The sequence below is a fragment of the Belonocnema kinseyi genome, chromosome 9 (assembly GCF_010883055.1).
Source record: "Belonocnema kinseyi isolate 2016_QV_RU_SX_M_011 chromosome 9, B_treatae_v1, whole genome shotgun sequence".
Taxonomy (NCBI): Eukaryota; Metazoa; Arthropoda; class Insecta; order Hymenoptera; family Cynipidae; genus Belonocnema; species Belonocnema kinseyi.
The window spans coordinates 86469667-86495949 of record NC_046665.1 but is presented as its reverse complement, the minus strand read 5'-3'; the positions used below and the strand labels follow the sequence as shown (position 1 = coordinate 86495949).

Genomic DNA, 26283 nt, shown 5'->3' with positions numbered 1-26283 from the left:
TTAGGAATTATTTTTTGTTATGAAATGTTAGTGTTCTTGCTGTAAAATTATTATTTTTAATTAAAAAATAATGCCTTTTGAGACTATCATCCTTACTTAGATTTTCATTCCGCCACTATAAATTCACCATTTTTTACAATTTTAATTTTTTGTTTTGTTGGAATTTTAAACCGGAAATAAGTTCTCTTAATAAAAAATAATTATATGTCAAAGAATATTTACACAAGACAAGAGGATTTACAATCTTAAACAATTTATTGTTACGTTGCGTTAATGATTTTTTTTGAAATTGATATTGTTATTATAAAATTATAAGAATTAGAATAATATTTCCAATATTTGAACAGTAATTGGATATTTTAACGTGTTTCACCGACTTTCTAAACAAAAATATTGATTAATTGTAAATTTAAGATATCCATTTTCCATCAATTATCAATAATATTGTATTTGCATTCCTTTACTATTATTTTAGATAGTATATACTGTTGAATACAAAAATTTTCTAATAATTCATAACTGTTTTATATTTTAAATATAAAATTGCATGAGACAAAAAATAATAATTTTCAAAGAAAAATTCCACTATATTCCTTACAATAATTGCTCTATGAATTACTATAATCCCTGGTTCAATTCCAACAACTTTACAGAATTCATTGCCGGAAAAATATGCTGGGATAGAAAATTGAAGGTCAGGTGGTATTCCTCTCTCCGGAAGAAAATAATATGCCGGAAGGGAAAATAAGAATAAGACAGAATATGCCGAAAGAGAATAGACGTTCAAAAAAGTCTAAATGTAGTATAAGAAATGAGCTAAAGATATTTCAACAGATGCATCCGAAATTAAATGCAAAATACGACCTTGCTATTTAATGTCGAAAGCATAAATCTTTTGCAATAATCTCGGTTAAAAAAATAAGTGGATCAACTTTATGAGTCAAAGCTTTTTTTATAAGTCAATATATATGTATATAGTGCTCAACAGTCAGAACTTGAGGAACTTAAGTTCCTCAGTTTCCTCAGGATTAATAGGCTTATTAATTTGACCTTAAATTTAAGGTCAAATTAATAAGCCTATAGCGAGACATGTTCATTATTGACCAAATTTATAGAGAATACCTTTTTCCAATTAATAAATAAATTTATAATGTTGCTGTTGAATATACTTATAATATATTTCTGTTTATATAAATTCAATAAATACCTAGTTCATAACACGCAGGTTTATTTATATAACATTTGCTTTTCAGGGTGGATATGGGTAATCATCTTTATTAACTCCCTGGCTCGAATGCAACCAATGGAACGAATGAGTGAGTTTTATATCTTTTTAAGTTTGAATAATGATGAATTGTTATAAAAAAAAGAAAAATTGTATATGAAGGCCACGAAAATAAATGTACATTGTGTGCTCAAAGTGCGCACACTTTTTTAAAAGTGCGAGTTGCTGATAGGAGATGATAGTTCCATCATAAAAGTCGGATAATGTGCAATTATGCCATTTCTTATCAGGGTGGGTGTTATCTTTCGGATAAAATTAAAAGTCTAGTCATCAAAATTAAGTTTCTGTCTCTAGTCACTAGGCAAAACAAAAATATTAATAATTAATTTGTTTAAATTGTCTTTTGTTAACGTCAAAGGAAGGAGGCTTAAATCACCTTAAATCTATGCGCATGATTTGAAAGCAAACACGTTATGCGACGTAAGAGGTTGACAGTAAATTGAGTCATTTGCTATGAAAAGCATGTATGACAACTTGAAAGTAGGTTTTATTTGCACAAAAATACGAATGTTATCATGCTTCCTCCTTTAAAATGAAACACATGACATGTACCGTCAAGGCGCATCAAACTTATCGATTAAAGTGGAACTGGTATTCATTACTCACTTTGACGACCTCCCAAAGGTAATAAACACAAAAACAACCGAGTCCCAACAATCCTCCGTAGTAAAATTTTGGAATCTCGACGAGATCCAACATTTTCGAAATCGGTGAGGGAACCAGTAAACCTAAACCAAAAACTGACACAAAAACCGACACGAACCGACAAACGAGATTCGCGAATCAAACAGCCAATGGTCAGGTTTCACTCACGTGCCTCAGCGCGCCTGCACAGTGCACGGTTTGCGGTGTCCGCATGAAACTGAAAGCCTCCCACAGGCGAGTTCTCTTACGTAACGTACACGTGCGGAACTAGTGGTTTAATTCTCTCCAGTGCTATACCATTCTAAAAAGTACCATGTCCCAAAATCACGACCCTGAAGTTTTCTATAGCTATGTAAAGTAAGAGTTTTTTGTAGCTTTTTTCGTTTTTTTCAAAAAGTTAATTATTAAAAATTTTTTTTTTTAATTCCTATCGGAATTTTTCGTGAGAGCGACAAAGCGTTCTGTTGACAATCTCCACCAATTTAAACAGACCCGGCTGCGGATTGCGATAAGAAATATAATCTCCTGTTTAAGTAAAAAATAAAACCCGGATCTTCACAGGTTTTGAGAATCGGTTTTGGCTAGCGATTGAAAATCGACTTTTAAATTTTTCACAGAAATAAAAATTTCTTTCCGGGATATACTAGCTTAATTCATAAGCATAACAAAGGTTTGATAGAAATAAATAATAATAATTGTTATTATCATCACAACGTATCCTATTTGATTCTTTAGGAATTTTTATGCAATAAAACCATTTCCGGAAAAATTTCAATGTTATAGTTCTATACTGCCACCCCTCGATTATATACATTTTTTGAAATTTTCAATCCTTTAACTCGGAATTATTTTTTTTGTTGGAAATTTTCTGTTTAATGTCAGAACTCTAGTTCTTCTCGAAAATTTCTTATGTTATTTCTTTCAATTTTGAAATCACTGAGTTTAAAACGCGTAATTTTAATAAATTTTAATTGTCAAATTTTCCATTTAGGTCTTCACTTTTAAGCGTACATTATCACATTTTCAATTCAAAGAATTTTAAAATGCAGTTTTAAATACTTTAACAAACAGTATAAATATAAATTTGGCAATATTACCTACTTATAATTTAAAAAGTGTTCAGTTGGAAAAAAATGTATTTATTCAATTTTTAATGTTTCTAACATACAATTGCTTAAAATGATATATTGTTTAATATTTACAAATATATTAATTCATTTTCAATTTAGAGAAATGCAAATGATAGCCTAGAATTTATATTTTTAATGAGAATTTTTTTAAATATTCAAATTATAAACATTTAAAATAAAAAATTTTGTAGTTAAGTGCAATTTAATTTTTAATTCTTCAATTAAAAAGTGTTGAAAACTCCCATTTTATACGTATAATTTAATGAGCGTTTCAATAAAAAATGTTTAAGCTTCAATCTTAAAAGTTTAAACTTCAAAATAGTTTCACTTTGAGTACATTAGTTTGCAGTTCATTTTAGATTAATTCAAACGAAAATATTTCAAGATTAAAGAGTATTAATTTTTTAATTTTATTCACCGTCAACAATTTTGTGAAACCGAGAAAAAACTTGGAAATGACGGGAAATTTTTTTCTCGATTTGAACGGCAACCTTTAACTCAAATTCATCCTAAATTGTCTCCCCAGAAGACAAAAGTAAAGCTGAATGAAATTTGGACAACAACAAAAAAACAATTATGTCAAAAGATGAGTTGGCTGCGGCTCCTGAAAGTTTAATAAAAAATCATCTCTCTCCATCAACACAGAATAAGTCTCAAAATATACTTTTCCGTAGGTCAAAGAAAACCTTGGGAATGAGTAAAAAGTCAGGGATTCAAAAAAAATGTTTCCAAAGTCAGGGAATTTATATCGCTTTAGATAACTGAAATTTTCAATTTTAATTTGAAATTGTTTTATTCCATTTATGAAAGATTTTAGTTTAAAAATATTACAAGTTTAAGTATCTAGTCTTTGAATATTAATGCTCAGGGAAAATAAAAAATAATTAAATTTTTAAAACAAAGTTATGCGGTAACCATGTCATAAACATTCATTTTAATTTGTTTATTTGCCTTGTATTTCTATATCTGTTCTTTTTGCATTTGCTTCAAACTTAGATTATCATTTTAGTAATATATTTCATCATTGCTTTGAAAATTCAACAATTTTGCTTAAAAGTGATCCTTTATGGTTTAAAATTCAACTCTATTGTTGAAAATTCTTATTTTCCGGTTGAATATTTAACTATTTTTGTAGAGAATTTACGTTTTGCTTAAAATTCGTATTGTGGCATTGAAAAGTCAACTGATATCTTTTTTGGATGAAAATTCAACTATTTTTATTTAAATTTATCTTTTTAATTAAAAAATGCATCTATTTTTAGTAGAAATTGCATCTTTCTTAGATAAGAATGCAACTGGTTGAAAAACGAACAATTTTGTTCTAAAATCTTTCTTTGGTTTTAAATTCATCAATTTTCTTAAAAAGTCTTTAGTTTGAGTCTTTAGTTGAAGGTTTAGTTATTTTTTTTAAAATTCATTTTTTCTGTTGGTTAAGAATGAATTATTTTAAGTAAAAATGTAACATTCATTTTTTTAAAATTGTTTTTTTTTTAGTGGAAAACTCATATTTTCCTGTTTTTTCTTTCATGAATGAACAATCTTTATTTGTTGAAAATTCGTTTATTTGGGGGGTTTACAATGAAATTTCATACTTTTTAGGTGAAATATCAATAACTACACTTTTTTTTGTTGAGAATTGACCTTTTTAGATTAAAAATTTTACTCTTTGCTTGAAAATTCGAATATTTTGTTGAAAATTCAAGTATTTTGTTGAAACTTCAACTTTTCGGTGGAAAATTCGTCTTGTTTGGTAAAAAATTCCAGCATTTTGTTTGAAAATTTAGTTTGAGTCATTTTGTTAAGGAATTTTGTTTGTTTAAGATTTATATTTTTATATGAAAATTCATGTCTTTGGTTGAAAGTTAAAATATTTTGTTAAAAATTCATTTTTTTTGTTTAAAATTATTTTTGTTTACTACAAATGTAACTTAAGATTTTTTGCATTTACTTTTTTTAGTTGAAGATTCAAATTTTCTGGTTGATAAATCAATTTTTTTACAGAAAATTCGCCACTGGATAAACTTTTTCTTTCTTTTACGCCTGAAAAATCTACATATTGGTTGAAAATTCATCTTTCTGGTTTAAAAAATTTTTGTTTCAAAGAAATTTCATCTTTCTTGGTTGAAATGTTATCTATTGCACTTGTTTGTTGACACTTCATGTTTTTAGGTTAAAAATAAAACTATTTTGTTGAAAATGTAAGTAGTTTATTAAAAAGTAATCTTTTATGGTAGTAAAGTAATTTTTTTATTGAAATAAATAAATTTGATTCTTTTAATTTTATATCTAAAATATTGTTTAATTTGAAAATGAGTGAATTTTGAAAATGAAGTTTTCCGCCAACTTGTCTAATAATTCAACCAGCACCCCTCAAGAATGTACTGGACCAAATCCCATACAATTTTACATAAACCTATATTATACTATTTTGTTATACGCTCTCACTTCATTAAAACCTCATCATTTAAAGAAATAAAAAAAATTATTTATAAATAAACAATAAAAAAATTACATACAGAAAGGGGGGAGTGAGTAGACATATTTTGTTACGGTTTATTGCATTTATGTAATTTATTTATGTAATTTAAATACGGCTACTGTAACATAAAGAATTTAAAGAACCAGTTTGGCATATGATATTCTGTTCAGAAATTTTTTTAAACAAAAGAAAAGTTGAAAGGCAAAGCCACTTTCACGGTTCTCAAGTCCTTGCAAAGAATACTATGAGATATCTAGGAAAAAATTATATTAATTCTTTGGTTGGTCACATTATTCATTAATGTGAATTTTTGATGTTGTCTTGTGTAGAAAATTATCGTGGAACTATTCGGCGTCAGGATGAACCGCCTTGATCGCGAATATGGCGAATATGTCCAAACGCTAGTCAGGTCAAACTAATCTAGCCCTAGTCTGGAAGAGCTAATGTAGCGTTAGTCAGTCGACCTTGTAAATTACACTGTAAAAAAATGTATTGAATTTTACATCTCTGGTGGATGTAAATAAAAGGACCCTCGAGTATCGGAGTAACTTTATGAATCTGTTGTGATATGCCAATTCGGCCGATAATTTTACACGCGAAAGAATAAAATAAAATAAAATTGATCAGGGCGACAGGTTTCGAACACTCGAAGCTCAAACTTCGTAGAATTTCATGGAGATTGAAGAAACACAAGCCGGACACGTTACCACTTACCTAAAACACATAAGATACTATGGGTTCTTTTTTATGTTTAAATATAGTATTCCGTAACAAAAATATGAAATATACGTTTGGAATAACCGCATTTTTTTCCGTTCCAATAGCAGAAAATGTAAAAGGCAAAATAGGAATAGCTCGAATTTGGTCTATTTTTGTGTGAAAGCTGTCAAAAAAGTTGAACATAGCTGTCAATTTCCTCACATTAAGAATAAAAATGCTCCAAAATTGAAGGGTGAACGCATCGATAAACAACGAACAAGAGAGACGATTTCGTATTCACATATTATATGAATAATTATTCTAAGTTTTAAATTAATTATAAATAAAAAAATGTACAGGTTCCGCCAGGGTAAAAATAAAGATCTTTGGTAAAATTAAAAATCTCGATGTAATTTTGAATCAAAGGAAAGTGATTTTACCGACGCATGGTATTTTTACACGCTGTGACTGAATTTTCCCTTCTGAATGGAAAGTTCGTATGAGGGAATGTGTAATTTTATTTTTATCGAGTGTGTAATATTACACTGCTGTTCGAGGGTCCTTTTATTTACATCGCTAGAGGATGTAATTTCACATACTTTTGTAAAATCACACAGTGAAGTGTGTAATATTTACAATGATACAATATGTAATTTTCCGAAACTTTGTAATTTTACACAAATCTTTTTTTACAGTGTATATTTTAGATAGTTGACATTATTAAAAATTATTTCAAATACTCTCTAGATGATGAGATTTTTGTTGTACATTGTTCATTTTTTAAATAATTTTAAACACCCTGGATATTTTTGGAAATGTGCAAATAAATATTTGGATTCAAAACTTAGAAAAATTGTTGGTACTGATAGGCTAGCCAGCACATGATTATGGCGAGAAAAGATTTCTAGAAATGTGCACGAAGATATTTGTGTTTAATACTACACGAAAAATTTTCGTTGTGACTGACTTGGTAGAACCCAAAGATGATCTTGTTGTTGAACTTTTTGGTTGAAAAGTCTACGATGATATATTTGGTTCGGAATTCGTTTCATTTGCCTAAAAATCTTAATATTAAGTTCAAAATTCAATTATTTAATTCAATTTTGTTAAAAAGTCATTGTTTTACAATGCAATTACTTTGTGAGAGTTGAACTATTTTGTTAATATTACTTACTTGAAAGTTGAACTATTATTTTTTTAAATTTATTTTTGTTGTTGAATAGGCACCAATTTTTTGAAAATCCAACCATTTAATAAAAAAGTTAAACTGGAAATTTAACTATTCCACATTTGGTTCAAAATTTATGTTTCCTACTTTAAGATTACACTACATAATTGCAAATTCATCCTTTTTTGTTAGAAATTAAACTATTTGGTTAACATTAATCTGTTCATTTTTTGTTTTTGGAAGATTCATCATTTTATATTTTTGAAAATCCATATTTTCGGGTTGAAAATTGAATTTTGTTTACAAAATTCGTTTTTTTTGGATTGGAAATTCCACAATTGAGTGTAAAATTTAACTGCTTCGTTGAGAATTGAACTATTTTCATTAAAATGTATCTAATTGGTAAATAATTAATTTTTTTGGTTGAAGATTCATATTTTCGGTTTGAAAATTCAACTGCTTTGTTGATAAATCGTCTTTTTAGCTTCAAAATTTAACAATCCTGTTGAAAATTGATGTATTTTGAGTAAATTCATCTTTGAGGTAGAACAATAATTAACGTGGTGAAAAAATCCACGTTTTTGGCTAAAAAATCTAAATTTTTTGTTCATAATTACTGTTTTTTTGCTACGAATTTTATTTATCTGAAAATTTAGCTATTCTATTTTTGATTGGAAATTTATCCTTCATAAGTAGAAAAATTAAATTTTTTGTAGAAAATTCATATTATTTGTTGACAATTCGTCCTTTTGGTTAAAATATTAATCTTGTTTGTTCAAAATTAATCTTTTTGGCTCAGGATTCAACTAATTGGTTAAAAGTTCGTCTTCTTTGTTTTTAATTCGACTGCTAAAAATGCAGTATTTTGTAAAAAATTAATTTTCTGGAATGAAAATTTGAGGATTACATTTTTGAATTAAAAAGTATATATTTTATAGAAAATTTAACTATTTGGTTGAAAATTCATTTTTGTTGTTGAAAATTCATCACTTTGGTCGATAATTGAACTATTCACAGTGGACAAAAAAATTAAGGATGTTCTAGAGACGTCTGCGGGACATCCCTAGGACGTCTTTTGCAACATGTCTTTTAGACATCTTGGGGATGCTCTTATGACGTTTAATGTCAGTACGATAGGTCTGCCGAGAACGTCCTATGTCTTTAAGACGTCTTTAGCACATCTTTAAGACATCCTAAGGACGTTCTTGGCATTTTCATGGTTCTGTGCCCACTGAGTGTTGTTAAAAATTAGTTTTTTCGTTTAATTCAACTGGCAAAAAAATTTTTTTGGTTAGAAAGTTCATCTTTTATGAAATTGAAGTCAACTTTCTCTGTGGAAAATGAACATTTTTTGCTTTAGAATTTAATTTTTCGAGTTGATAATACAAATGTCTTCAAAAAATCGTCTTATTGGCTTTAAAATTTAACTGTTTGGTTACATTTTCAACTTATTTTGTTGAAAATTCTGTTTTTAGTGCTTGGAAATTCAACACTCTATTTTTCCTGTTTTGAAAGAGTTTTGGGCAAAGGGATGAGGGTGGGGGCGGGGGGCTAGGTCCCTAAGCTTTGTGATCACTCTAAAAGTTTCTCCACAATTATTTTAGAGCCGAGGTATGAAAATGACATATTTTTCGTAGTTAATACCCAATTTCAAATAAAATCGATAATAGCTTTGAAATCGGTTAAGGATGCAAGTGCCTATAATTTCATTTTATGTCTTTACATAAAACGAGAGCTTTATTTTAAGAAAATTGATATCGGCAAATTGATGTTTCAGACTATAATGGTCGTAAACGTCACGGAAAATAAGTGTTTTCAGTTTGTTATCGTGGAAATGTGAATATGCTGCAATTGTAATACTATCATTATTTCAGCAACTTTACATAATCGCGTGCTAATCACTTTGACTTATAGTTTTACTAATTAGATACTTCAAATGTTTTTATCAGGGTTGCCACAAAATCCCAATTTTGAAATTCCCTGACTTTTCTCTGCATTTTTATTTTCCCTGGTTCTAACATTTTATATTTCCACTAAAGAAATTAATTTTTCAATCGAACACAGCTCAAATAAACCAAAAAATACCAAATTTCAGAAAAAATTTTGAATTTCCATGCCATAAAGATCAATTTCCTGCAAAAAAGTTGAATTTTCAACCTTTGAAATATGAATTTTCTGCCAACATAATTTTATTTTTAACTAAAAAATAAGTTTTGAACAAAATAAATGAATTTTTAACTAAGAAAGATCATTTTTCAAACAAATAGATAAATGTCCACTTATAAACATTAATTAGACAAAAATTTGTACCATAAAGATTCAATATCTATTCACGAAATAAATTAAATTTTCATTAGAATGGTTAAATTCTCAAACGAAGAGATATATTTAGAAAGAATGAAATTAAATTTCTATCAAAAAAGAAAAATTTTCGACACAAAATGGAATTCAAATTGTCAATTGGAAAAATTAATTCTAAATTAACAAAGAAATATCTTTCAACCAAAGAAATGAATTTTCAACAAAAGGATTAATTTTTTAACAAAAAATATGAACTTTTAAAAAAATTCAATCATTTTCAACCAAATATTTTTTTCAAAAGGAGTTTCCAAACTAATAGTTGAATTTCTAAGCAAGAAAATGAATTTTTAAGCAAAAAGATTCATAATTATTCACCAAGAAAATTATTATTCTACCACGAAAGATAAATTTTCAACAAAATACATGAATTTTCAACCAAATAGTAGAACTTTCAACTGAAGAAGATCTATTTTTAACCAAATAGGAAATAGTTGAATTTTTAATACAAAAATTAAATTTCAACCTGAAAAAATCTCCACAAAAAATTCATTTTCGAAAATAGGGTTTTTCTATTAAGATGATATATTATTAGCCAAAAAAATAAATTTTGAACAAATCAGTTCTGCTCTTAACTAAGTAGTTGAACTTGCAACCAAAAATATAAATTCTTAACGAAAAATGTAATAATTTATATTTCCTACAAAAAAAGATTTTAATTTTAAACCACGAACAGTTGAGTTCAACCAAAAAGAATGTACCTGAAGTTCCAAACGTTCATATGATGGAAATATTTTTCTCCTTTTCTATTTTCTTCATGAATATTGTTCCAACTGTAATTTAAAATATTCATTATAATGCTGTTCCAATAATCAATTATTTCCAATATAAATAAACATTTTATCACTTTTTTTGGATTACAAAGTCATCAGTAAAAAATTTCGTTAATTTGAATTTGAACGTTCGGAACTTTACGCACATGCAAAAAGACAAATTTTATAGAAAATAGTTAAATCCTCAATCAAAATAAATTAATTTCGAATGAAACAGTTGTATTTTAAATTAAAAAACAATAGATTTTTAAACCGAAAATATGACTTTTATATGGTTGAATTTTCAACCAGGAAAGATTTTTCAGTGAAAAAATAAAAAGATTGCAATTAAATTGTTGAAATTTTAAGTAAAATAGTCATATTTTCTTTAAAACAATAGAATTTTCAACCCGAAAAACTGAATATTCAACAAAAAAGTTTATTGTCAATCGGATAATTCAAACTTCTTTTAGAATAATTGCATTTTGAACAAAAAACGATGACTTAAACAAACTTCTTAAATTTTTCAATTGTTTGAATTTTCTATATCAATTTTCTACGAAAAAATACGAGTTCTCAATAAAATATATGAAATTTCAAGCAAATAGTAAAATGTTTATTTAAAAAAGGTAAATTTGAATTTTTTAAAGTGGTTAAATTTTAATCTAAAAAAGGTAAATTAAATAAAAAAGAATTTTCTATTGGAATGATGAATCATCATCCATTGAAATAAATTTTCAACAAATTAGTTCATTTTTTGTCGATAGTTTTCGGTAGCTGTGATTTTTAACCCAAAAAGTTTCAATTTACCATCAGAATAGATGAATTTTCAACCAAAAAGAATGACTTTGCAACAAAATAGTAAAATCAACTTTTGCTTCAGTTTATCGAAAATTACCTGACTCTGCTAGGTCTTCCTTGACATGCCCTGACTTTTCCTAGCCAGTTTTAAATTTCCTGACTTTCTGGAATTCCCTGACCTGTAGTAACCCTGTTTACTGTGCAAATTTCGCTCTTTAAATATTTGGTCATTAAATTTTGTAGTACGCAGGGGAGTAATAATTCCTTCTCTAACCCGACCCTACAGCATTATATTAATGCCTTTGTGTGGTGATAATTAGGGAAAGGGCTTTGTTGTTCTAATGTTCTCTATCATGAGGGTAAGGGCTATATTGTCTCGTCTACAGGCTATTTCCGGAAAGGTAAAACAGATTTAGTTTTAAAAGGGTCAAAAAGCATCCAGACCTCGGACTCAGTCTAGAGATAAAAAATAGTGCCAATAGTGTCATTAATTTAAAAAAAATAGTGTCAAAATAGTGTCACAGAATTATTCGCACAAGAAAATTGAAGTTTCATGTTTATTTAAAATGTTACTTAGTCTATAAATGTTCAAAATTCTTATTTCTTTATCACAGGTTTCACAGCCTTTCCCCTTTTTCTGATTTTTTCGCTTACAAGGAGACCCTCTCAACGCAACCTCACCAATATTCATAATTTTTGGATAAGAGGGACGTATTTTTTATATGCGGATATCCACTTTTAAGGGGCGAACACCACCCCTACATTTTACCCTTAAATTTTTTTTTATATGTCTCGGCATCTAATGGATATTTTTTAATAAAACCAACTGGAAAATATTTGTCAAAAAGAAACCTAAAGTAGTAGGTATACTCATAACTTATTCATAAAGTATCATCCTGCAAAACAGGGTATGAATTCAGAAAAATTAAGAAAAGCATTTTCGTTTACAATATCGAATATCTGAATTGACGTGTTTCAGGATTTTTTAATTAACCACTCCCAAATACTGTTAACTACCCTTTGAAGCATTTATATGCATTTATACACTGAAAAAAAGGATTACTGGTACCAAGTGAATTTTACTTGGCTGAAGTAAGTGAAAGTCCTGTTTATTTTAAAAGAAATATTTATTTGAAACAAATAAATACGATCTGTTGGTCGAAGCGAAATATTTCTTTGAATGAAAAGAAATATTAATTGAAGAAAAAAAAATATACATTTTAAACCAAATGAATGATTCATTGTTCCAAATGAATGTGCCATGAATTCGAATTAATATTTTTTTGAGATAAAGAAATATGAATTAAAGGAAAGAAATATATTTTAAGGTCAAGAAAATATTTTATAGGTTTAAAAAACTATTTCTCCACAGCAAATTTCTGAATATTTGAAGCACAAAAATATATCTCTGATTCAAAAAAATATTTCTTTGGCCTAGACCATGCGCGAGTGCAATAAAGTAGTTAGTACTTCCATTGTAGTAGATATTTTTCTAAATGAGCAACTGGATTTCTTTTAGCCTAAATTATAATTACCATTGTTATTAATATACAGATTGAATTTAAACACAAATCACATAATTTAAAATCTTGATGAATCTGAAACAAAAAAATTTTATGAAAAATTCACCACCAGCAGGAATTGAACTTGGGTCCATCGAGTGTAAAGTCCACAGCCTTGACCACGACGCTAACGTAATATGGAAATTTTAAGGAGCAAAACCGTATTTAAACCTAACCATAAATGCCAAAGAAATATTTGTTCAAATCAAAAACATGGATTTTTAATTTAACAATATATTTCTTTAATCCAAAGAAGTATTCAATTGAAACAAATGACGTCAAATTATAAATTTTTTGATTAAAAAAAATTATTACTTCGTTGGAATACATTTTTATTTGCTATGAATAATTTAATTCTAGTAATTAAATGAAATATTTTTTCCACCTAAGAAATAAGAATTTACGTAAACAAAATACCTTGTTTATATAAATATTTGCTCCATTGCTATAAATGCATGAACCCATTGTGACAAAACAGTATATACTGTAATTTAATTAATATTATTTTGAAATAAATTATTATTTCTTTGATTTAAATAAACCTAAATTCTTGATTCAAGTATGGAAAAATTATTCATTCAAATGTGTCCCGAATCATTTCAAAGAATCCAACTCTTTGAATCAAATATATATTTCTTTGAACGAAAAATCACATTTCAACGAATTTACACCTTTTGAATTAAGGAAATCATTTTCCTGAATGTAAGAAATACGTATTTCAATCGAAAAAATACAGCCAAAGAATTCATTTTTTTAGATCAACAAAAAATATATACCTGGTTTAAATAAAAATTACTTCTGTCAAAGAATATTTTCTTGGTGCTAAGAAATAGGATTCAAGTAAATAAATTTACTTGGTGATAAGAATGATTTTTTTCTATATATATATTTATTAAAAATTTTTCATAAGGACAATCGCAGGATTTCGCCGGGAGTGGGTGCTTATCTGAAAAATTGCACCCACTCCCAGCGAAATCGCGGTAAAATTTCAGCCACATAGATGTCACATCCTGAATGCGGCTCTGTGGCACGCCCAGGTATGTATAAGTCTCTCCAGCGCAAAGGTGTCTTATATCATTTCTATCAACAAGCTCAGGATCTTCAGGGATGCCATTAAGTTTTCCTCGCTTTAAATAAACCTTAGAGGATTTGTCTAACCCAAATTCCATTCCAATTTCCATAGTATATCGTTCGACAATCCTTAGAGCTAGATGTAGTTGCTCTTTGTTTTTAGCATAGATCTTAAGATCGTCCATGTAAAATACATGAGTGATCTTGTACTTTCGATCTGCAGGTTTGCCGCACAAGTACCCGTTGGAATGGCGAAGTGCTAGAGATAGTGGCAATAATGTAAGGCAAAAGAGGAGTGGGCTCATGATGTCGCCCTGAAAGAAACCTGTCTGAAAGGTCACCTTGTTAGTTGTCACACGATTTTTTCCAGATAAGATAGTAAATCTGGTTTTCCAAAGCGGCATCAATCTCTCTATGCACCTAACGATTTGCGGATGAACCTCTAAGCTTTCCAAAAGACAGATGATAAGTCTAGGGGAGGTCGAATCGAAAGCTTTCCGATAATCAATCCAGGCCATCGATAGGTCACGCTGGTAGAATGCTGCATCTTTGAAGACACATCTATCGATGAGCAGGTTCTCCCGACATCCCGATACGCCTTTCTTTGAGCCTCGTTGTTCATACATTTCTTGCCATACAGGTTCAAATGCCCGAACAATCATATCATTTAGGATAGCTGTGAATATCTTATACAGTGTGTTCAGACAAGTGATTGGCCTGTTATTCTTCGGGTCAGCTAAGTTGCCTATTTTCGGCAGGAGCATTGTGTGCTCTTCCACCAACCACTCCAGAATCGGCTCTTCCGACTTTAAATATGATGTGAAAATACGGGCCAAATGCTGATGGGTTGAAGGAAACTTCTTTCACCAGAAGGTTTTGATATAATCTGGTCCCGGTGCGGAATAGTTCTTCATCTCTCTTAATACTTTTTTCACCTCCTCGGTAGTGATGGGTGGGCATTCTTCATCAGGTGTTATGAGGGTATCACACAGCTCCTTGAAGCTGTTTATATTTTCGGAGTCTTCGTCCAGTCTATGCTGCACTTCGTAGACTTCTCTCCAAAACTCTTCGAGCTCCTCTGGTTTGGGCGGGTGGTCGACAGTAACTGGAGGGTCTTGGAAGAGTCGAGATGGGTCAGAGAGAAATTGTTGATTTTCTCTGACCCACCTCTCCCTCCGCTCTAGACTTCTCTTAGCGTCAGAGAGTATCCGTATTCTCTCAACAATATGCTGCCTGATGGTCAGCAGCTTTGACTTTTTAAGTGTGTGATAAAGGGTCCGGAGTTCACGCGCGAACTTTCGCATCTTGGCGGTAAAATTCCTGCCAGATGTGATGTAGTCAATCACACAGTGAATGCGGGACGCGTACTGTCTTGCCTAGCCTATCTTTATCGTAAGTTGATGCATTCGTCTTTTGGTCTTATGATCAACCGTGGGTTTTGTTTTACGGTTCGCATCGGCCAAAGCTGTCGCTGCATTATATACACAATAATTGATAGCCCAGAGGTCGGATTCTTCGGAAAAATGTCAACGAAGCTCGTCATCCATTTCAGCCAGATCTTTAGGCTTGAGAGAAACCTTGGTGTTGATGTTTCTCCGGATCATAAAGCATAGCTCATCCTCTATTGAAAGTCTGCTCGCGGTTGCTCTTAGTGTCGCCTCTCTTTCTCTGTTTCCGGCTTGTTCTAGCTGTGGTAGACTAGGCGTTCCGCGTACATAGCCCCTGTTTCGAAGTAGTTCGGCATGGTTTCGCAGACGTTGCTGCCAAAAGTGCGATAGCTCCAGGTGTTTCTCGCACCACAGAGCATGCAGCCGTGCCATGTAACCCCGTTCAGAGGCCACACTCGCATCGTAGCACTCTAGTAAGTCCTGATTTAGTCGCTCCGTCCACATAAAGGTCCCGAGATTCCGCCGATCCATCGCATTGAATCCATTTTCATTGGCTCCCCCAGCTCTAGAGTCTAGAGTGTCCGGCATTGTTGGCCGACCCATTGTCGGGTGCCCTGCGCGTTCTGTTGTTTTGAACCGCACTTACTACAACTATGTTTGGTGTTGTCATTGTTGTTCCCACGAGAAGCTAGGGAAAGGGGTTTGTCCATCCTTGTAGAGCCCCGCATGCAAGGATAAGGCTTCTTACTCTGAGAGGTCGCCCGATATCCCAGAGTCACCGTTCTAGACACCTCACCCAGGTGCCATTCATCTTTCGGCACGGTTTTCACACCGCCGCTTGGGGATTAATTCTTTTGGGACCACCCCTGGACAATTTTACGCGACTGCCTATTTATTTTTGTAACCATATTCAGCAGAAACCCTTATTTCCTTTCATTAAAAAATACTAATTAGATCCGAAGTTATATTGGATAATCCTTTTTCGGGTATGATTTTCACCCCCTTCAAAGTTTTTTGCTGCCTTTAATTAATAATTCGTAATAGTAATTCATTTGTATTTGTTCTAAATCAGATTCTATTTATACGAAGAATAAATCTTAAAAAAGTAGTCTTATTTTTCACTATTTACATGTTGTCCGACACTTTCAGCCTTAAGGGGTAGTCAACAGTACTTGGCCTAGACTTCAATGTCTCTGGTTTAGATTAACGAATCGGGTATTTTTATTTGTTAAACTATAGATGAGAGTCTCACCAAAATAAATATTATAAAATTAATCAGATGAATTCAACATATTACTATAAATATTTTCACAAAACTGAAACAACTATATAGCGAGCCGAAAATATCGTCCGGGTATAATATACCCAGTTTAGGCTAAGAGGGTTAAAATTCATACCCTGATTTTCATTATAAAAATATTCATAAAAAATATAGTTTTTTAAAATATAAAATAAGGGCCGTAATCACTTGGGTCATAAATATACCTGATATCTTAGGCTTTTTATGAAAAATATTTTTCACTTTGTTTTATTCAAAATATATCCATTAGATGCCGAGATATGTAAAATAAGATTTTTAAGCGCAGAAGACCCTTTAAGTGTAAAAATCGCTTAAAAGTGGAATATTTTGTTTACATTTTAACCATTTTGTTAAATTCATACTTATTTGTTGGGAATTCAAATGTTTGGTTAAAAATTCGTCTTTTTGGCTTGATAATTTAACAATTTGATTAAAATGTTGTTCCTTCACTAACAAATTCTCATATTTTCGGGTTGAAAATTCAACTGTTTTGTAGGAAATTCTTATTTGCAGCTCGAAAACTGAACAATTTAATCAAAAATTGAACCATTAGGTTCAAAATGGATGCATTAATTTGGTTGAAAATTCGTATTTTTTGGTAGCAAATGATTTAATTGATATTAAAAATGCAACTGTCTTTTCTTAAAAATTCGTTTTTGTTGGTTTCAACAAATTGTTTTTAATTTTAAATTCAAATCTTTTCTTGCTGAAATGTAAGCCATAAAATTTTTCATTAAAACGTTATCTTTCTAGATTAAGAATTTAACTCCTGGTTGGACAGTTGATCTACTTTCTTCAAATGTTATTTTTTTAATTTGAAGATCAGGAATTTTAGTAAACTATCCGTTTTTTGTGAAAAAATATTTTTTAACTGAAAATTTAACTATTTTGTTGAAAATTCAACTGTTTTGTAAAAAATTCGTATTTTCAATTTGAAAATTAAAAAATTCGACTGATTGGTATTAAATTAATTTTTTTGTTGAAAAATCGAATTCTCGGGTTGAAAATTTATCTGGTCTGTAGAAAGTTTCGTTATTTTAGATAAAATATGATCTTTTTTAATTAAATAATTGAACTATTCAATTTAAAAAATTAAAAAACGAAAAAATATAAACTAAAAATTAATCAAATAAAATTTGGACTAACATCACATGTATTTTGTTGAAAATTCAAATATTTAGTTAAAAATTCAATTATTTGGTTGACGATTCATCTTCTTTGGTCGAAAATCAATTTTCTTTTGTTAAAAAAGTTACTGTACGGTTGAAAGTTAATCTCTTTTAGTTTAGGATTCAAGTATTTTGTTAAAAATTTGTATCGTTTTGTTAAATGCAACTGTTATCTAATTAAAATAAATTTTTTAAAAAATGAACTATAACATTTGTTGTTACAAAATTATTTTTTTAGGTTGAAAATTTTGCTGTTTTGTAGAGAATTCGTCTATTTGGCTTGAAAATTTAACAGTCGTGTAAAAAATTCGTCTTCTTTTTATTGAAAAATTATTCTTTTCAATTGAAAATTTGACTTTCTGATTTTTGGTTTAAAATTCATGAATTTTCTTAGAAAATCACATTTTTAATAAAAAATGAATCCTCTAGGTTTAAAATCTAAGTATTTAGTAGAAAGTAAATGTATTTTACTAACAATTCGTCTTTTTTTTTAGAAAATTTTGGTTTGTTTGTTAAAAATGCAACTGTATGGTTGAAAATTAATTCGGTTTAGTTAAGGATTCAAGTATTTTCTTAAAAATTCGTATTTTTTATATTTAACTGTTTTTTTTAAATAACAGTCTTTTTTGTTTTAATATACCCTATTACATTTTTTTGGCGGAAATGAGTAATTTTAAGGTTTAAAATTAAGCTTTTTTCTACAGAACTCGTCTGTTTTGCTTAAAAATTCAACAATTTGGTAGAAAATTAAAGTAACGGAAGAAACTCCAGCTGTTTCTGTTAAAAATTAATCTTTTTAGCTTGGAAGTGTAACATTTTTGACTGTCCTTAATCAGCTAATGAGAAAATTTATAGCCAATTAGAAGAAAATCGTTAAAAAAAGTAAACAAATTTTAAGGCTCCAAACAAATAAGAAGAAAAATGACGCCTTTATTAAACAGTCTTATACAGAGATGGGTACAATGAAATCATACTAATCTTCACCAGTGTTGATCATAACCACGTTCTAACTTCTAGCTTAAAAAAAACGCAAAATCTTACAAAACTTGTTCCATGGAACCCTCTCCTAAAATTTCTTTTTGATGGAATATTTATTTAATCATAACTTAATCCATCCGGCGTGAAAGGAAAATAAACATATGTAAAAAAAACAACTTCTTATCTCAAAACTTAAGTATTAAAACGTTCAGAAAACAGCAAAGAACAAAAAAAAAATGGCCTTCAAGGGTATTCAATTTTCAGAATACGAATGCTCGTTAAACTACCTACGGTCGTAACTTTGAGTGATTTTTAAAGTAACCATAATTACGTACACGTGTAATTACGTATTCATAAAAGCGTCCATGAGACAATTGCGGAAATTGAATTACAACTCGAAACTCTGATAACAATTGAAAAAGAAAAAAGTTTTCTCATGAATATTCTACAGAATATTCAAATTTGCATCTTGCGTCTTTTTGGTTTTGCGTACGGTGACACGGCTAGATTTCAGTATCCGATGTATAACAACCTCTACGAACTCTTAGAATATGCTCTCTTGAATTCAGCTATGACTCCGCCTATTTCAGCAAACATTTTGTTCTTTAAGACAACAGATCGTAGTTACTGTTTTGTTCCAGACAAAAAATGACGTTCGCTTTTCAAAAACTAGGTTTCATTTCAGCGAAATTGATCGTGGTTATGTGAAAATCGAAGAAGACTTTAAATAGCAACACTGATAATGTCGCTGATGATCCTTGCTAGCACAAGTTCCATTCCTAATCTCTATGAATACGCTTGCTTCTTTCGGCAATACTCGAATACGGATCACAGATCTTCCGCAACGGGATTAGATCGAAAAATTTTTTACGATAAACGACCCACCCTAATCTTGATCTTCATTTTAATCTCAATTGATCTTATCCATAATCATAATCTCAATTATCTTTAATTTAACCTACTGCCAGGCTCGAAAATATCAGTCTAAACTAAAATCTAACACGGATTGTACTTGCAGTTCGTTCATAGCTGAATACTAAAATTGAACGTATCTAGAGTTCTACTTTGCGCCTATCAGTTGACTCTTGATAGGCATTTGTCATCGGATCTTGAAATCTGGCCCCCGTATATCATGACTTTCCGCAACTTGACTCGCGAATGTACTTGGCCCATGTTCGGTTCGGCGTGAGATCGCCTTTGCGCAAGAATGGCCTGCGATCTGTTGCACTTCGATTCTGATCCATTATGGTTCGGTAGGTCACCAGATCGTAAGAACAGGACAGACTCTTGCGAAGTTTCGCGGCATCAGCAGCAAAGTACGAGGGCTGGCTTCCAACAAGGACATTCAGATCGCTTTTGACCTCAACTGCCCAGTTCCAAACGTCCACAATTGAGCAGTTGCAGACAAAGGGATTGTTCATCAAGTTGACAGATAGAAGTCGAGGATTGGCTTTGAATACTCGGGGATGAATCGTTTGGAGATTATTATTGCTCAGGTCAAGGTGCTCAAGTTGTTCAAGTTTCTTGAGACCTGCGAGATTATCCGGACCTGCTATCTTGTTTCCAGAGAGGTTGAGCTGCGTTAGGTTTCTTGTTCGCGCGAACACATTCTCTTGCAGATTCTTCAAACTGCAATTACTCAAATCGAGAATCTCGAGGCCAGAAAGTTGCTTTGGAAGTAGAGGACCGTCCTCTGGAATTACGAGAGGATTACCACTGAGTTTCAATTCGATGATGTCCATCAAGACTCGATCGCCAAAGACCTTCGGATCAACGGGATTTTTGAGGTCACAGTTCTTCAGTTCCAAGGACTCGAGACGAGTCAAGTTGGCGAAGAGACCTTGTTCAAGATTATGGAGTTTGTTTCCCGAGAGAACGAGCTTCTTGAGAGAGGTCGTCTGAGCGAAGGTATTGTTCCCTACGTGGCCTAAATTGCAGTAAGACATGTCTAGGAACTCCAGCGATTTGAGAGGATTCAATCTAACAAAAGCGTCTGACAAGGGATTGTGGGAGACATCGAGTTCCTCCAGATTCTCTAAAACATCGAATGCGTTCGGGAGCTGTTCGAGGCTACAGTTGCTCAAAGACAGTTTGTGCAATGTTGGCAGATGGCGCAGAACTTCTGTCAAGTTTCCAGCAAACGTTGGATTTCCATTGAGATTGAGAACTCGTAACTTACTGGCATTTCTGAAAGCTTCCTCTCCAAGCTGATCTTTCAGGTTACAGTTGGAGAGGTCCAGAGACTGGAGGCTGTGAAGATTGTGTCCTAGGGTATTGCCGACGTCCAGATGTGTGAGCTCGTTGTGGGCGAGCACCAGGTTGCGGAGGTACAAGTTTTTGGCGAAGGCGTCACCTGGCAGATTAGTTATTCCAGTATGACTAATGTCCAAGTGTTCTAGACGCACCAGGGGAGCCAGAATGCTCGTCCAACTGATACTCTTTAGGTCATTGTCGGCCATTTCAAGCTCTCGAAGGTTCTCCAATTGGGAGAAGGCTTCTGGGGAAATGTAGGTCAGGTTGCAACTGTTCAGCTTCAAATATTCCAGGTTTGTTAGGTGGTCAAAGGGACCTGGTTCAATTCTCTGCAGGGGGTTGTTTGAAAGGTCGAGCTTATTCAGATTCGTGGTATTGTGGAAAAAACGATCATTTAATCGATGGATTCCGCATGTATTGAGATCCAGGTGAAGCAAGGTTCGACAGTTCAAAAAGTGACCCTCCACCTCCTCCAAGGGATTGTGCTGAAGCTCCAGCGTTATCATTCCTGGACTGTCTCTGTTAATTAAAATGTGTTTATTAGTTTGGATTCCTTAATTTATCCAAGTTCTGCTAATATTCAAATCTAACTTCATAATTCTAGATGTTTCTTTAAAAGATTTTTTGCAACGGAAAATTAGAATTGTTTCAAAGATGAAATTCTTTTGAATTTGGTTTAGGGTGATTCCAAAAATTAATATTGGACAATTTCCCATAAGATTAACGTGGGCAAATTGTTGTTTACTCGCAAAAATACGAGTTACGATATCAGGGTTTTAAATTAAATTTTTTTCTGAAAAAAGATCTTCACCTTCGCATCACTGGGAATCTCTATTATCATCAGAGAATAACAGAAATTCCTTTTCAGACTAGATGCAGATATGAATTAAACATTTTAAAAATTAAATTTTTGTTGAAAAAAGATCTCCTTCGCTCCACGGGGAATTGAATCACAGAACAGGGTTTTAAAAAAATCATGTCGGCTTTTACTATTATCCTTTTTTAGAAGAACGTTCAAGGAATAATTTCCGCTAAATAAATTTTAATTCTGACCCTAAACAACCAAAAATAAAAATATTTCGTAAAATTGGCACCTATGAGCACCATTTCTTCCTCTTTGTGACATCTATTGTTTTTATTAGACAATTGATACGTTTGTAATTATTTTTTGAATAGTTTACAACCATGCAAAAGCTTCAATTTGTTTAAATAAGGTTTTTTTCCCGGCCAAGGAAAAGGTAGATTTTTCTGTGATTAATGAGAAAGCCATTATTATTTACTTATAACTTTTCATAAAAAAGGTATGAAAACTCTACTTTAAATTTTCTTTTTAGAATGTCTATTATTACTGAATATTTACGTTAAGCAGATGTTAGAAAACTCATTTTTCAACATATTTGTAATTGCTTAAACCATTTTTATTTGCTAAAAGTAGTTGTCGTGCCAAAAGTCAAATATCTGAAAAAGTAGATTTTCTATGATTGTAAGAATAAAAATATTATAACTGATGTCATTTCAAATAGAAAAAGTTATTTGTTATGAAAAATATTAAAATTTACAAAGAAAAAAATTAATTTTAACCATGTTTTTTACAATTGAACTTTTATGACTGTCGCTTACCAATTTTTGAAAAGTGATTTCCTTTTAATAAATGACTGCCTACTTTTTCCGGAAAAAACATTCTCTACAACTCTACTATTTCCAATTTTAAAACTAACTAAATAATCTTAAAATATAATTATTTGTTCAACAAAATTTGTCTTTTAACAAATTGTTCTAACGATTTATATTCATAGAAGAACCCATAGAAGCCGTACAAAAATTTACTTTCAAAATTGGAAACAGTAGAATTGTAGAGAATGAAAATTCAATGCAAAAAACATGGTTGAAGTTAATGTTTTTTTGTGAATTTTAAATATTGTTATACAAAATAATGTTTTTATTTGGAATAACATCAGTTATAATATTTTGATTCTTAAAATCATAGAAAAACTATTTTTTTCAGATATCTGACTTTTGGCATGCACAACTATCTTAAACATTTCTTTACATCATTTTTGTAAATTTTTTTCTTTGGTAATGGGGCTGTATTTTATTTTTGACCTACACTTTTTTATGGTATTTTTTATTTAATAAAATGTTAATAAATACAATTTCCATCAATAAGCTTGGATAATTGTGCTAATAATAATTGTTATAATGCCTTTATTACGGAAAAATTGAACTTTGTTCTCCTTATTGTGTAATTCGCAAACATATTTATTTTTTATCAATGATATTAATTTTTTCATAATGCTTAACAATTATATTTGAAATTAGAATTACGAACGAGATTATTGGACCTTGTATTTTAACGGATAAAAGATTAGTGCTTACATGAACAAGAATGTTTAAAAGTTTTTAATGGGAAACACACCTGATGTTTATATGTTTATATCAAAATTAAAATTGCCGGCGATAATACACGGAAATTATATTTGTAAACATTTCATTAAGTAAAAAATAAACTAAAAATGTTATTAAAGAATTTATTAGCTTGGCTTTAAAGTGCCCGTGTAATTATTAGTTAATATTTATGTTTATTCTCTGTTTTTTTATCTTTTTGAAATTAAATCTGTTTTTCGGCTCGTAGACATTTTTCAAGGTGAACGCAAAGTAAAAAGATGGAACTCTAAAGCTAAAAACATTAATAATTGAGCGATTTTATTGTTTATAAACTGATCTCTACTTAAAACGGAAGTTAAAATATTTTCATTTCAATTAGTTTAAAATTCCTTAAAAAGCTTTAAAATTTTATTTCAAAATCTTTAAAAATCTTTATGTTATTTTAGATTTTTTCAAATTCTAAATTATTTTTGAAATCTTTTCAAAAGTTCTAAACATTTTAAAAATTATTTGATTTTTTCATAAAATAAATCCTAAACATTTTAAAAAATACTACAAAATTAAAAATATTTTCTTAAAATATTCCACATTCATTTTTTACAATTTTGGATATATTTTTAAATATTCTCTTAAAATTAATTTTTCAAAATGAAAAAATCATTTTCAACTTATATTTAATTTTAAATTCGGCTATTCTGGGCTGTTGGAACCGAAATTTAAGTACGAATAGTCGGATTTTGTCGGTATACGTGACACTTCCTTTATATTATTTGAAATAATTTCAAATTTTACATTAATTTTGAATCTTTACAAGTTTACAGTAACTTTGAAATATCTTTTCAACGTACCTGAATTATTTCTAGGAATAAAAGGTGTTCAATATTTATTTATATAGCAAAACTGCATGTATACATAAAAATTGTAACGTTCAAACTTTTTTTTCAGTTTTGAATGTGTTTTCTAATCATTGATTTTTAATGATCACTCAAATTTTTTTAAATTAAGGAATTGATCTTCTTCTTAATAAAAAATTTCAAATTTTCAAATATTACACTAAAAATACATCTGAAATTTAAGAAATTTGAATATAAGAAATGAATACAAAATTTATATTCAATAAATAATAATTATAAATCTATTATTTTGAAGTTATTTTAAAATTGAAAATAGTTTCAACCGGGCGTTCTCATTTACTTAATTGCTTGACTATCCAGTTTAGACGGTTTAATTTCTAAGTTAAAATGTGGAAATTCTTAAATTTCGAACTGATTCCAACAATTTTTTTAAACCCATAATTGTCGATTTCAAACTTTCCAAATTTTATATTTTTACGTTTTTAAAGTCGCATTTTTTAAAGGAAAGATTTTCCACTTAAGCATTGTAAACTGAATTATATCATAATTGAAACGTATAACATTTCAACTAATTATTTTAAAATACTGCTAAAATCAAACTTGACCAGATTTTTTTCTTTTAAAAATTTGTAAAATTCATGGTCAAAAAATAAATGAACTGTCATTTCCCGGTTTTTCCCGGTCTCATAAAATTCCTGATATTTCCCGGTTTTTCGGTTCAGCGGGCACCCTGTAATATTTGAATGACGTAAATATTAAGTAATAAGGGAAAATGAATAATAATACATTTTCAAAACAATTGAAAAAACTTACAAAATAATTACAAACATGTTAGTTGTCTAATAAAAGCAATTAATGTTAAAAAAGAAAGAAATAGTTATGAGTGTTTATTTTATGAATAATTATTGCCACTTTTGGTTTTTGGGGCACTTTTAAGCCATTATGAAGAAAAATTGTGGAGGTCAAAATTAAAATTTATCCTGCGTATTTTATTTCTTGAAGGCTCCTCGAAAAACACTGATAAAGGTTAATTTTTTAAACTCAGATATAAATCGTATTTTTCCGAAACCAACAGTTATTGTAATAAAATTAATTCAATTCAATTAATTTAAAATAGATTTAAAAATAGCTTCAGAATAACATATTTGTAATTATTATTTATTAATTAATAATTATTTATTATATTAAAACTGATTAAACTTCAGATATTGTTTCAGTCTAAAATTTGAGAAATTGAAATTTTTTCAATTAAGAAAAAGATCAATACCTTAATCAAAACAAAAATTTGAGTGTTTATTTTAGATCAGCGATAAGAAAACAAAATTCAAAACTGAACAAAAAAATAAACTTTGAACGTCTAGGATGGCTAAATTTAAAATAAAATATAAATTGAAAATAATGTTTTCATTTTGAAAAATTAATTTAAAGAAAATGTTAAAAAAGATTTCCAAAATTGTCAAAAGTGAATGTGGATTATTTTAAGAAAATATTCTTAATTTCGTAGGATTTCAAACAAAATGTAGGAACTATTTTAGGAAAAAATTACATAATTGAAAAAAATGTTTGCAAGTTCTGATAAGATTTCAGACATAATTTAAAATTTGGAAGCTTTTTAAGGATGTTTGAACTATTTGAAATGAAAATAATTTAACTTATAATTTAAGAAGTGATCAGTTTATAAAAAAATGTAATTGCTCAATTTTTTGCAGCTCAGTTTGCATTACTTCAAATGGGAAAAATTTTAGTTTTAGAGTTTGATTTTTTTACTTCGTTGACCGTGAAAAACTTTTGCAAACCGAAAAACAGATTTGATTCCGAAAAAATCAAAAACAGAGAATAAACGTAAATATTAACTAATAATGTAACGGACACTTTAAAACGAAGCCAATAAACTCTTTGATATCGTTTTTAGTTTATTTTTTAGTTAATTAAATGTTTATAAATATAATTTCCGGATATTATCGCCGGAATTTTAAATTTTCTAATGAATTAATTGAAAAACAAAA

At 29.7% G+C, this 26283-nt stretch overlaps 3 protein-coding genes across 8 annotated transcripts in view; 1 reads left to right on the top strand and 2 right to left on the bottom strand.

Annotated features, from left to right (window-relative positions):
* LOC117179531 (phospholipase ABHD3) overlaps nucleotides 1–2128 on the bottom strand; it is a 25975-nt gene extending 23847 nt beyond the window's left edge. For both annotated transcript variants that reach the window (XM_033371424.1, XM_033371423.1), the window contains exon 1: nucleotides 1892–2128. Coding sequence is in view for 1 of the 2 variants with exons in the window: in XM_033371423.1 (XP_033227314.1) it covers nucleotides 1892–1984 (93 nt within the window). In the remaining variant the exon portion in view is untranslated. The remainder of the gene's footprint in view (nucleotides 1–1891) is intronic.
* The window catches only part of LOC117179535, a 220077-nt gene that overhangs the window by 281 nt on the left and 193513 nt on the right, over nucleotides 1–26283 (top strand). For both annotated transcript variants that reach the window (XM_033371431.1, XM_033371430.1), the window contains exon 2: nucleotides 1254–1316. In XM_033371431.1, coding sequence (XP_033227322.1) covers nucleotides 1295–1316 — 22 coding nt within the window. In that variant the 5' untranslated portion in view covers nucleotides 1254–1294. The remainder of the gene's footprint in view (nucleotides 1–1253; nucleotides 1317–26283) is intronic.
* Nucleotides 18699–26283, bottom strand: part of LOC117179530 (protein artichoke-like) — an 82383-nt gene continuing 74798 nt past the window's right edge. For all 4 annotated transcript variants that reach the window (XM_033371422.1, XM_033371419.1, XM_033371420.1 and 1 more), the window contains one exon: nucleotides 18699–21557. In XM_033371422.1, the coding sequence (XP_033227313.1) occupies nucleotides 19916–21557 (1642 nt within the window). In that variant the 3' untranslated portion in view covers nucleotides 18699–19915. The remainder of the gene's footprint in view (nucleotides 21558–26283) is intronic.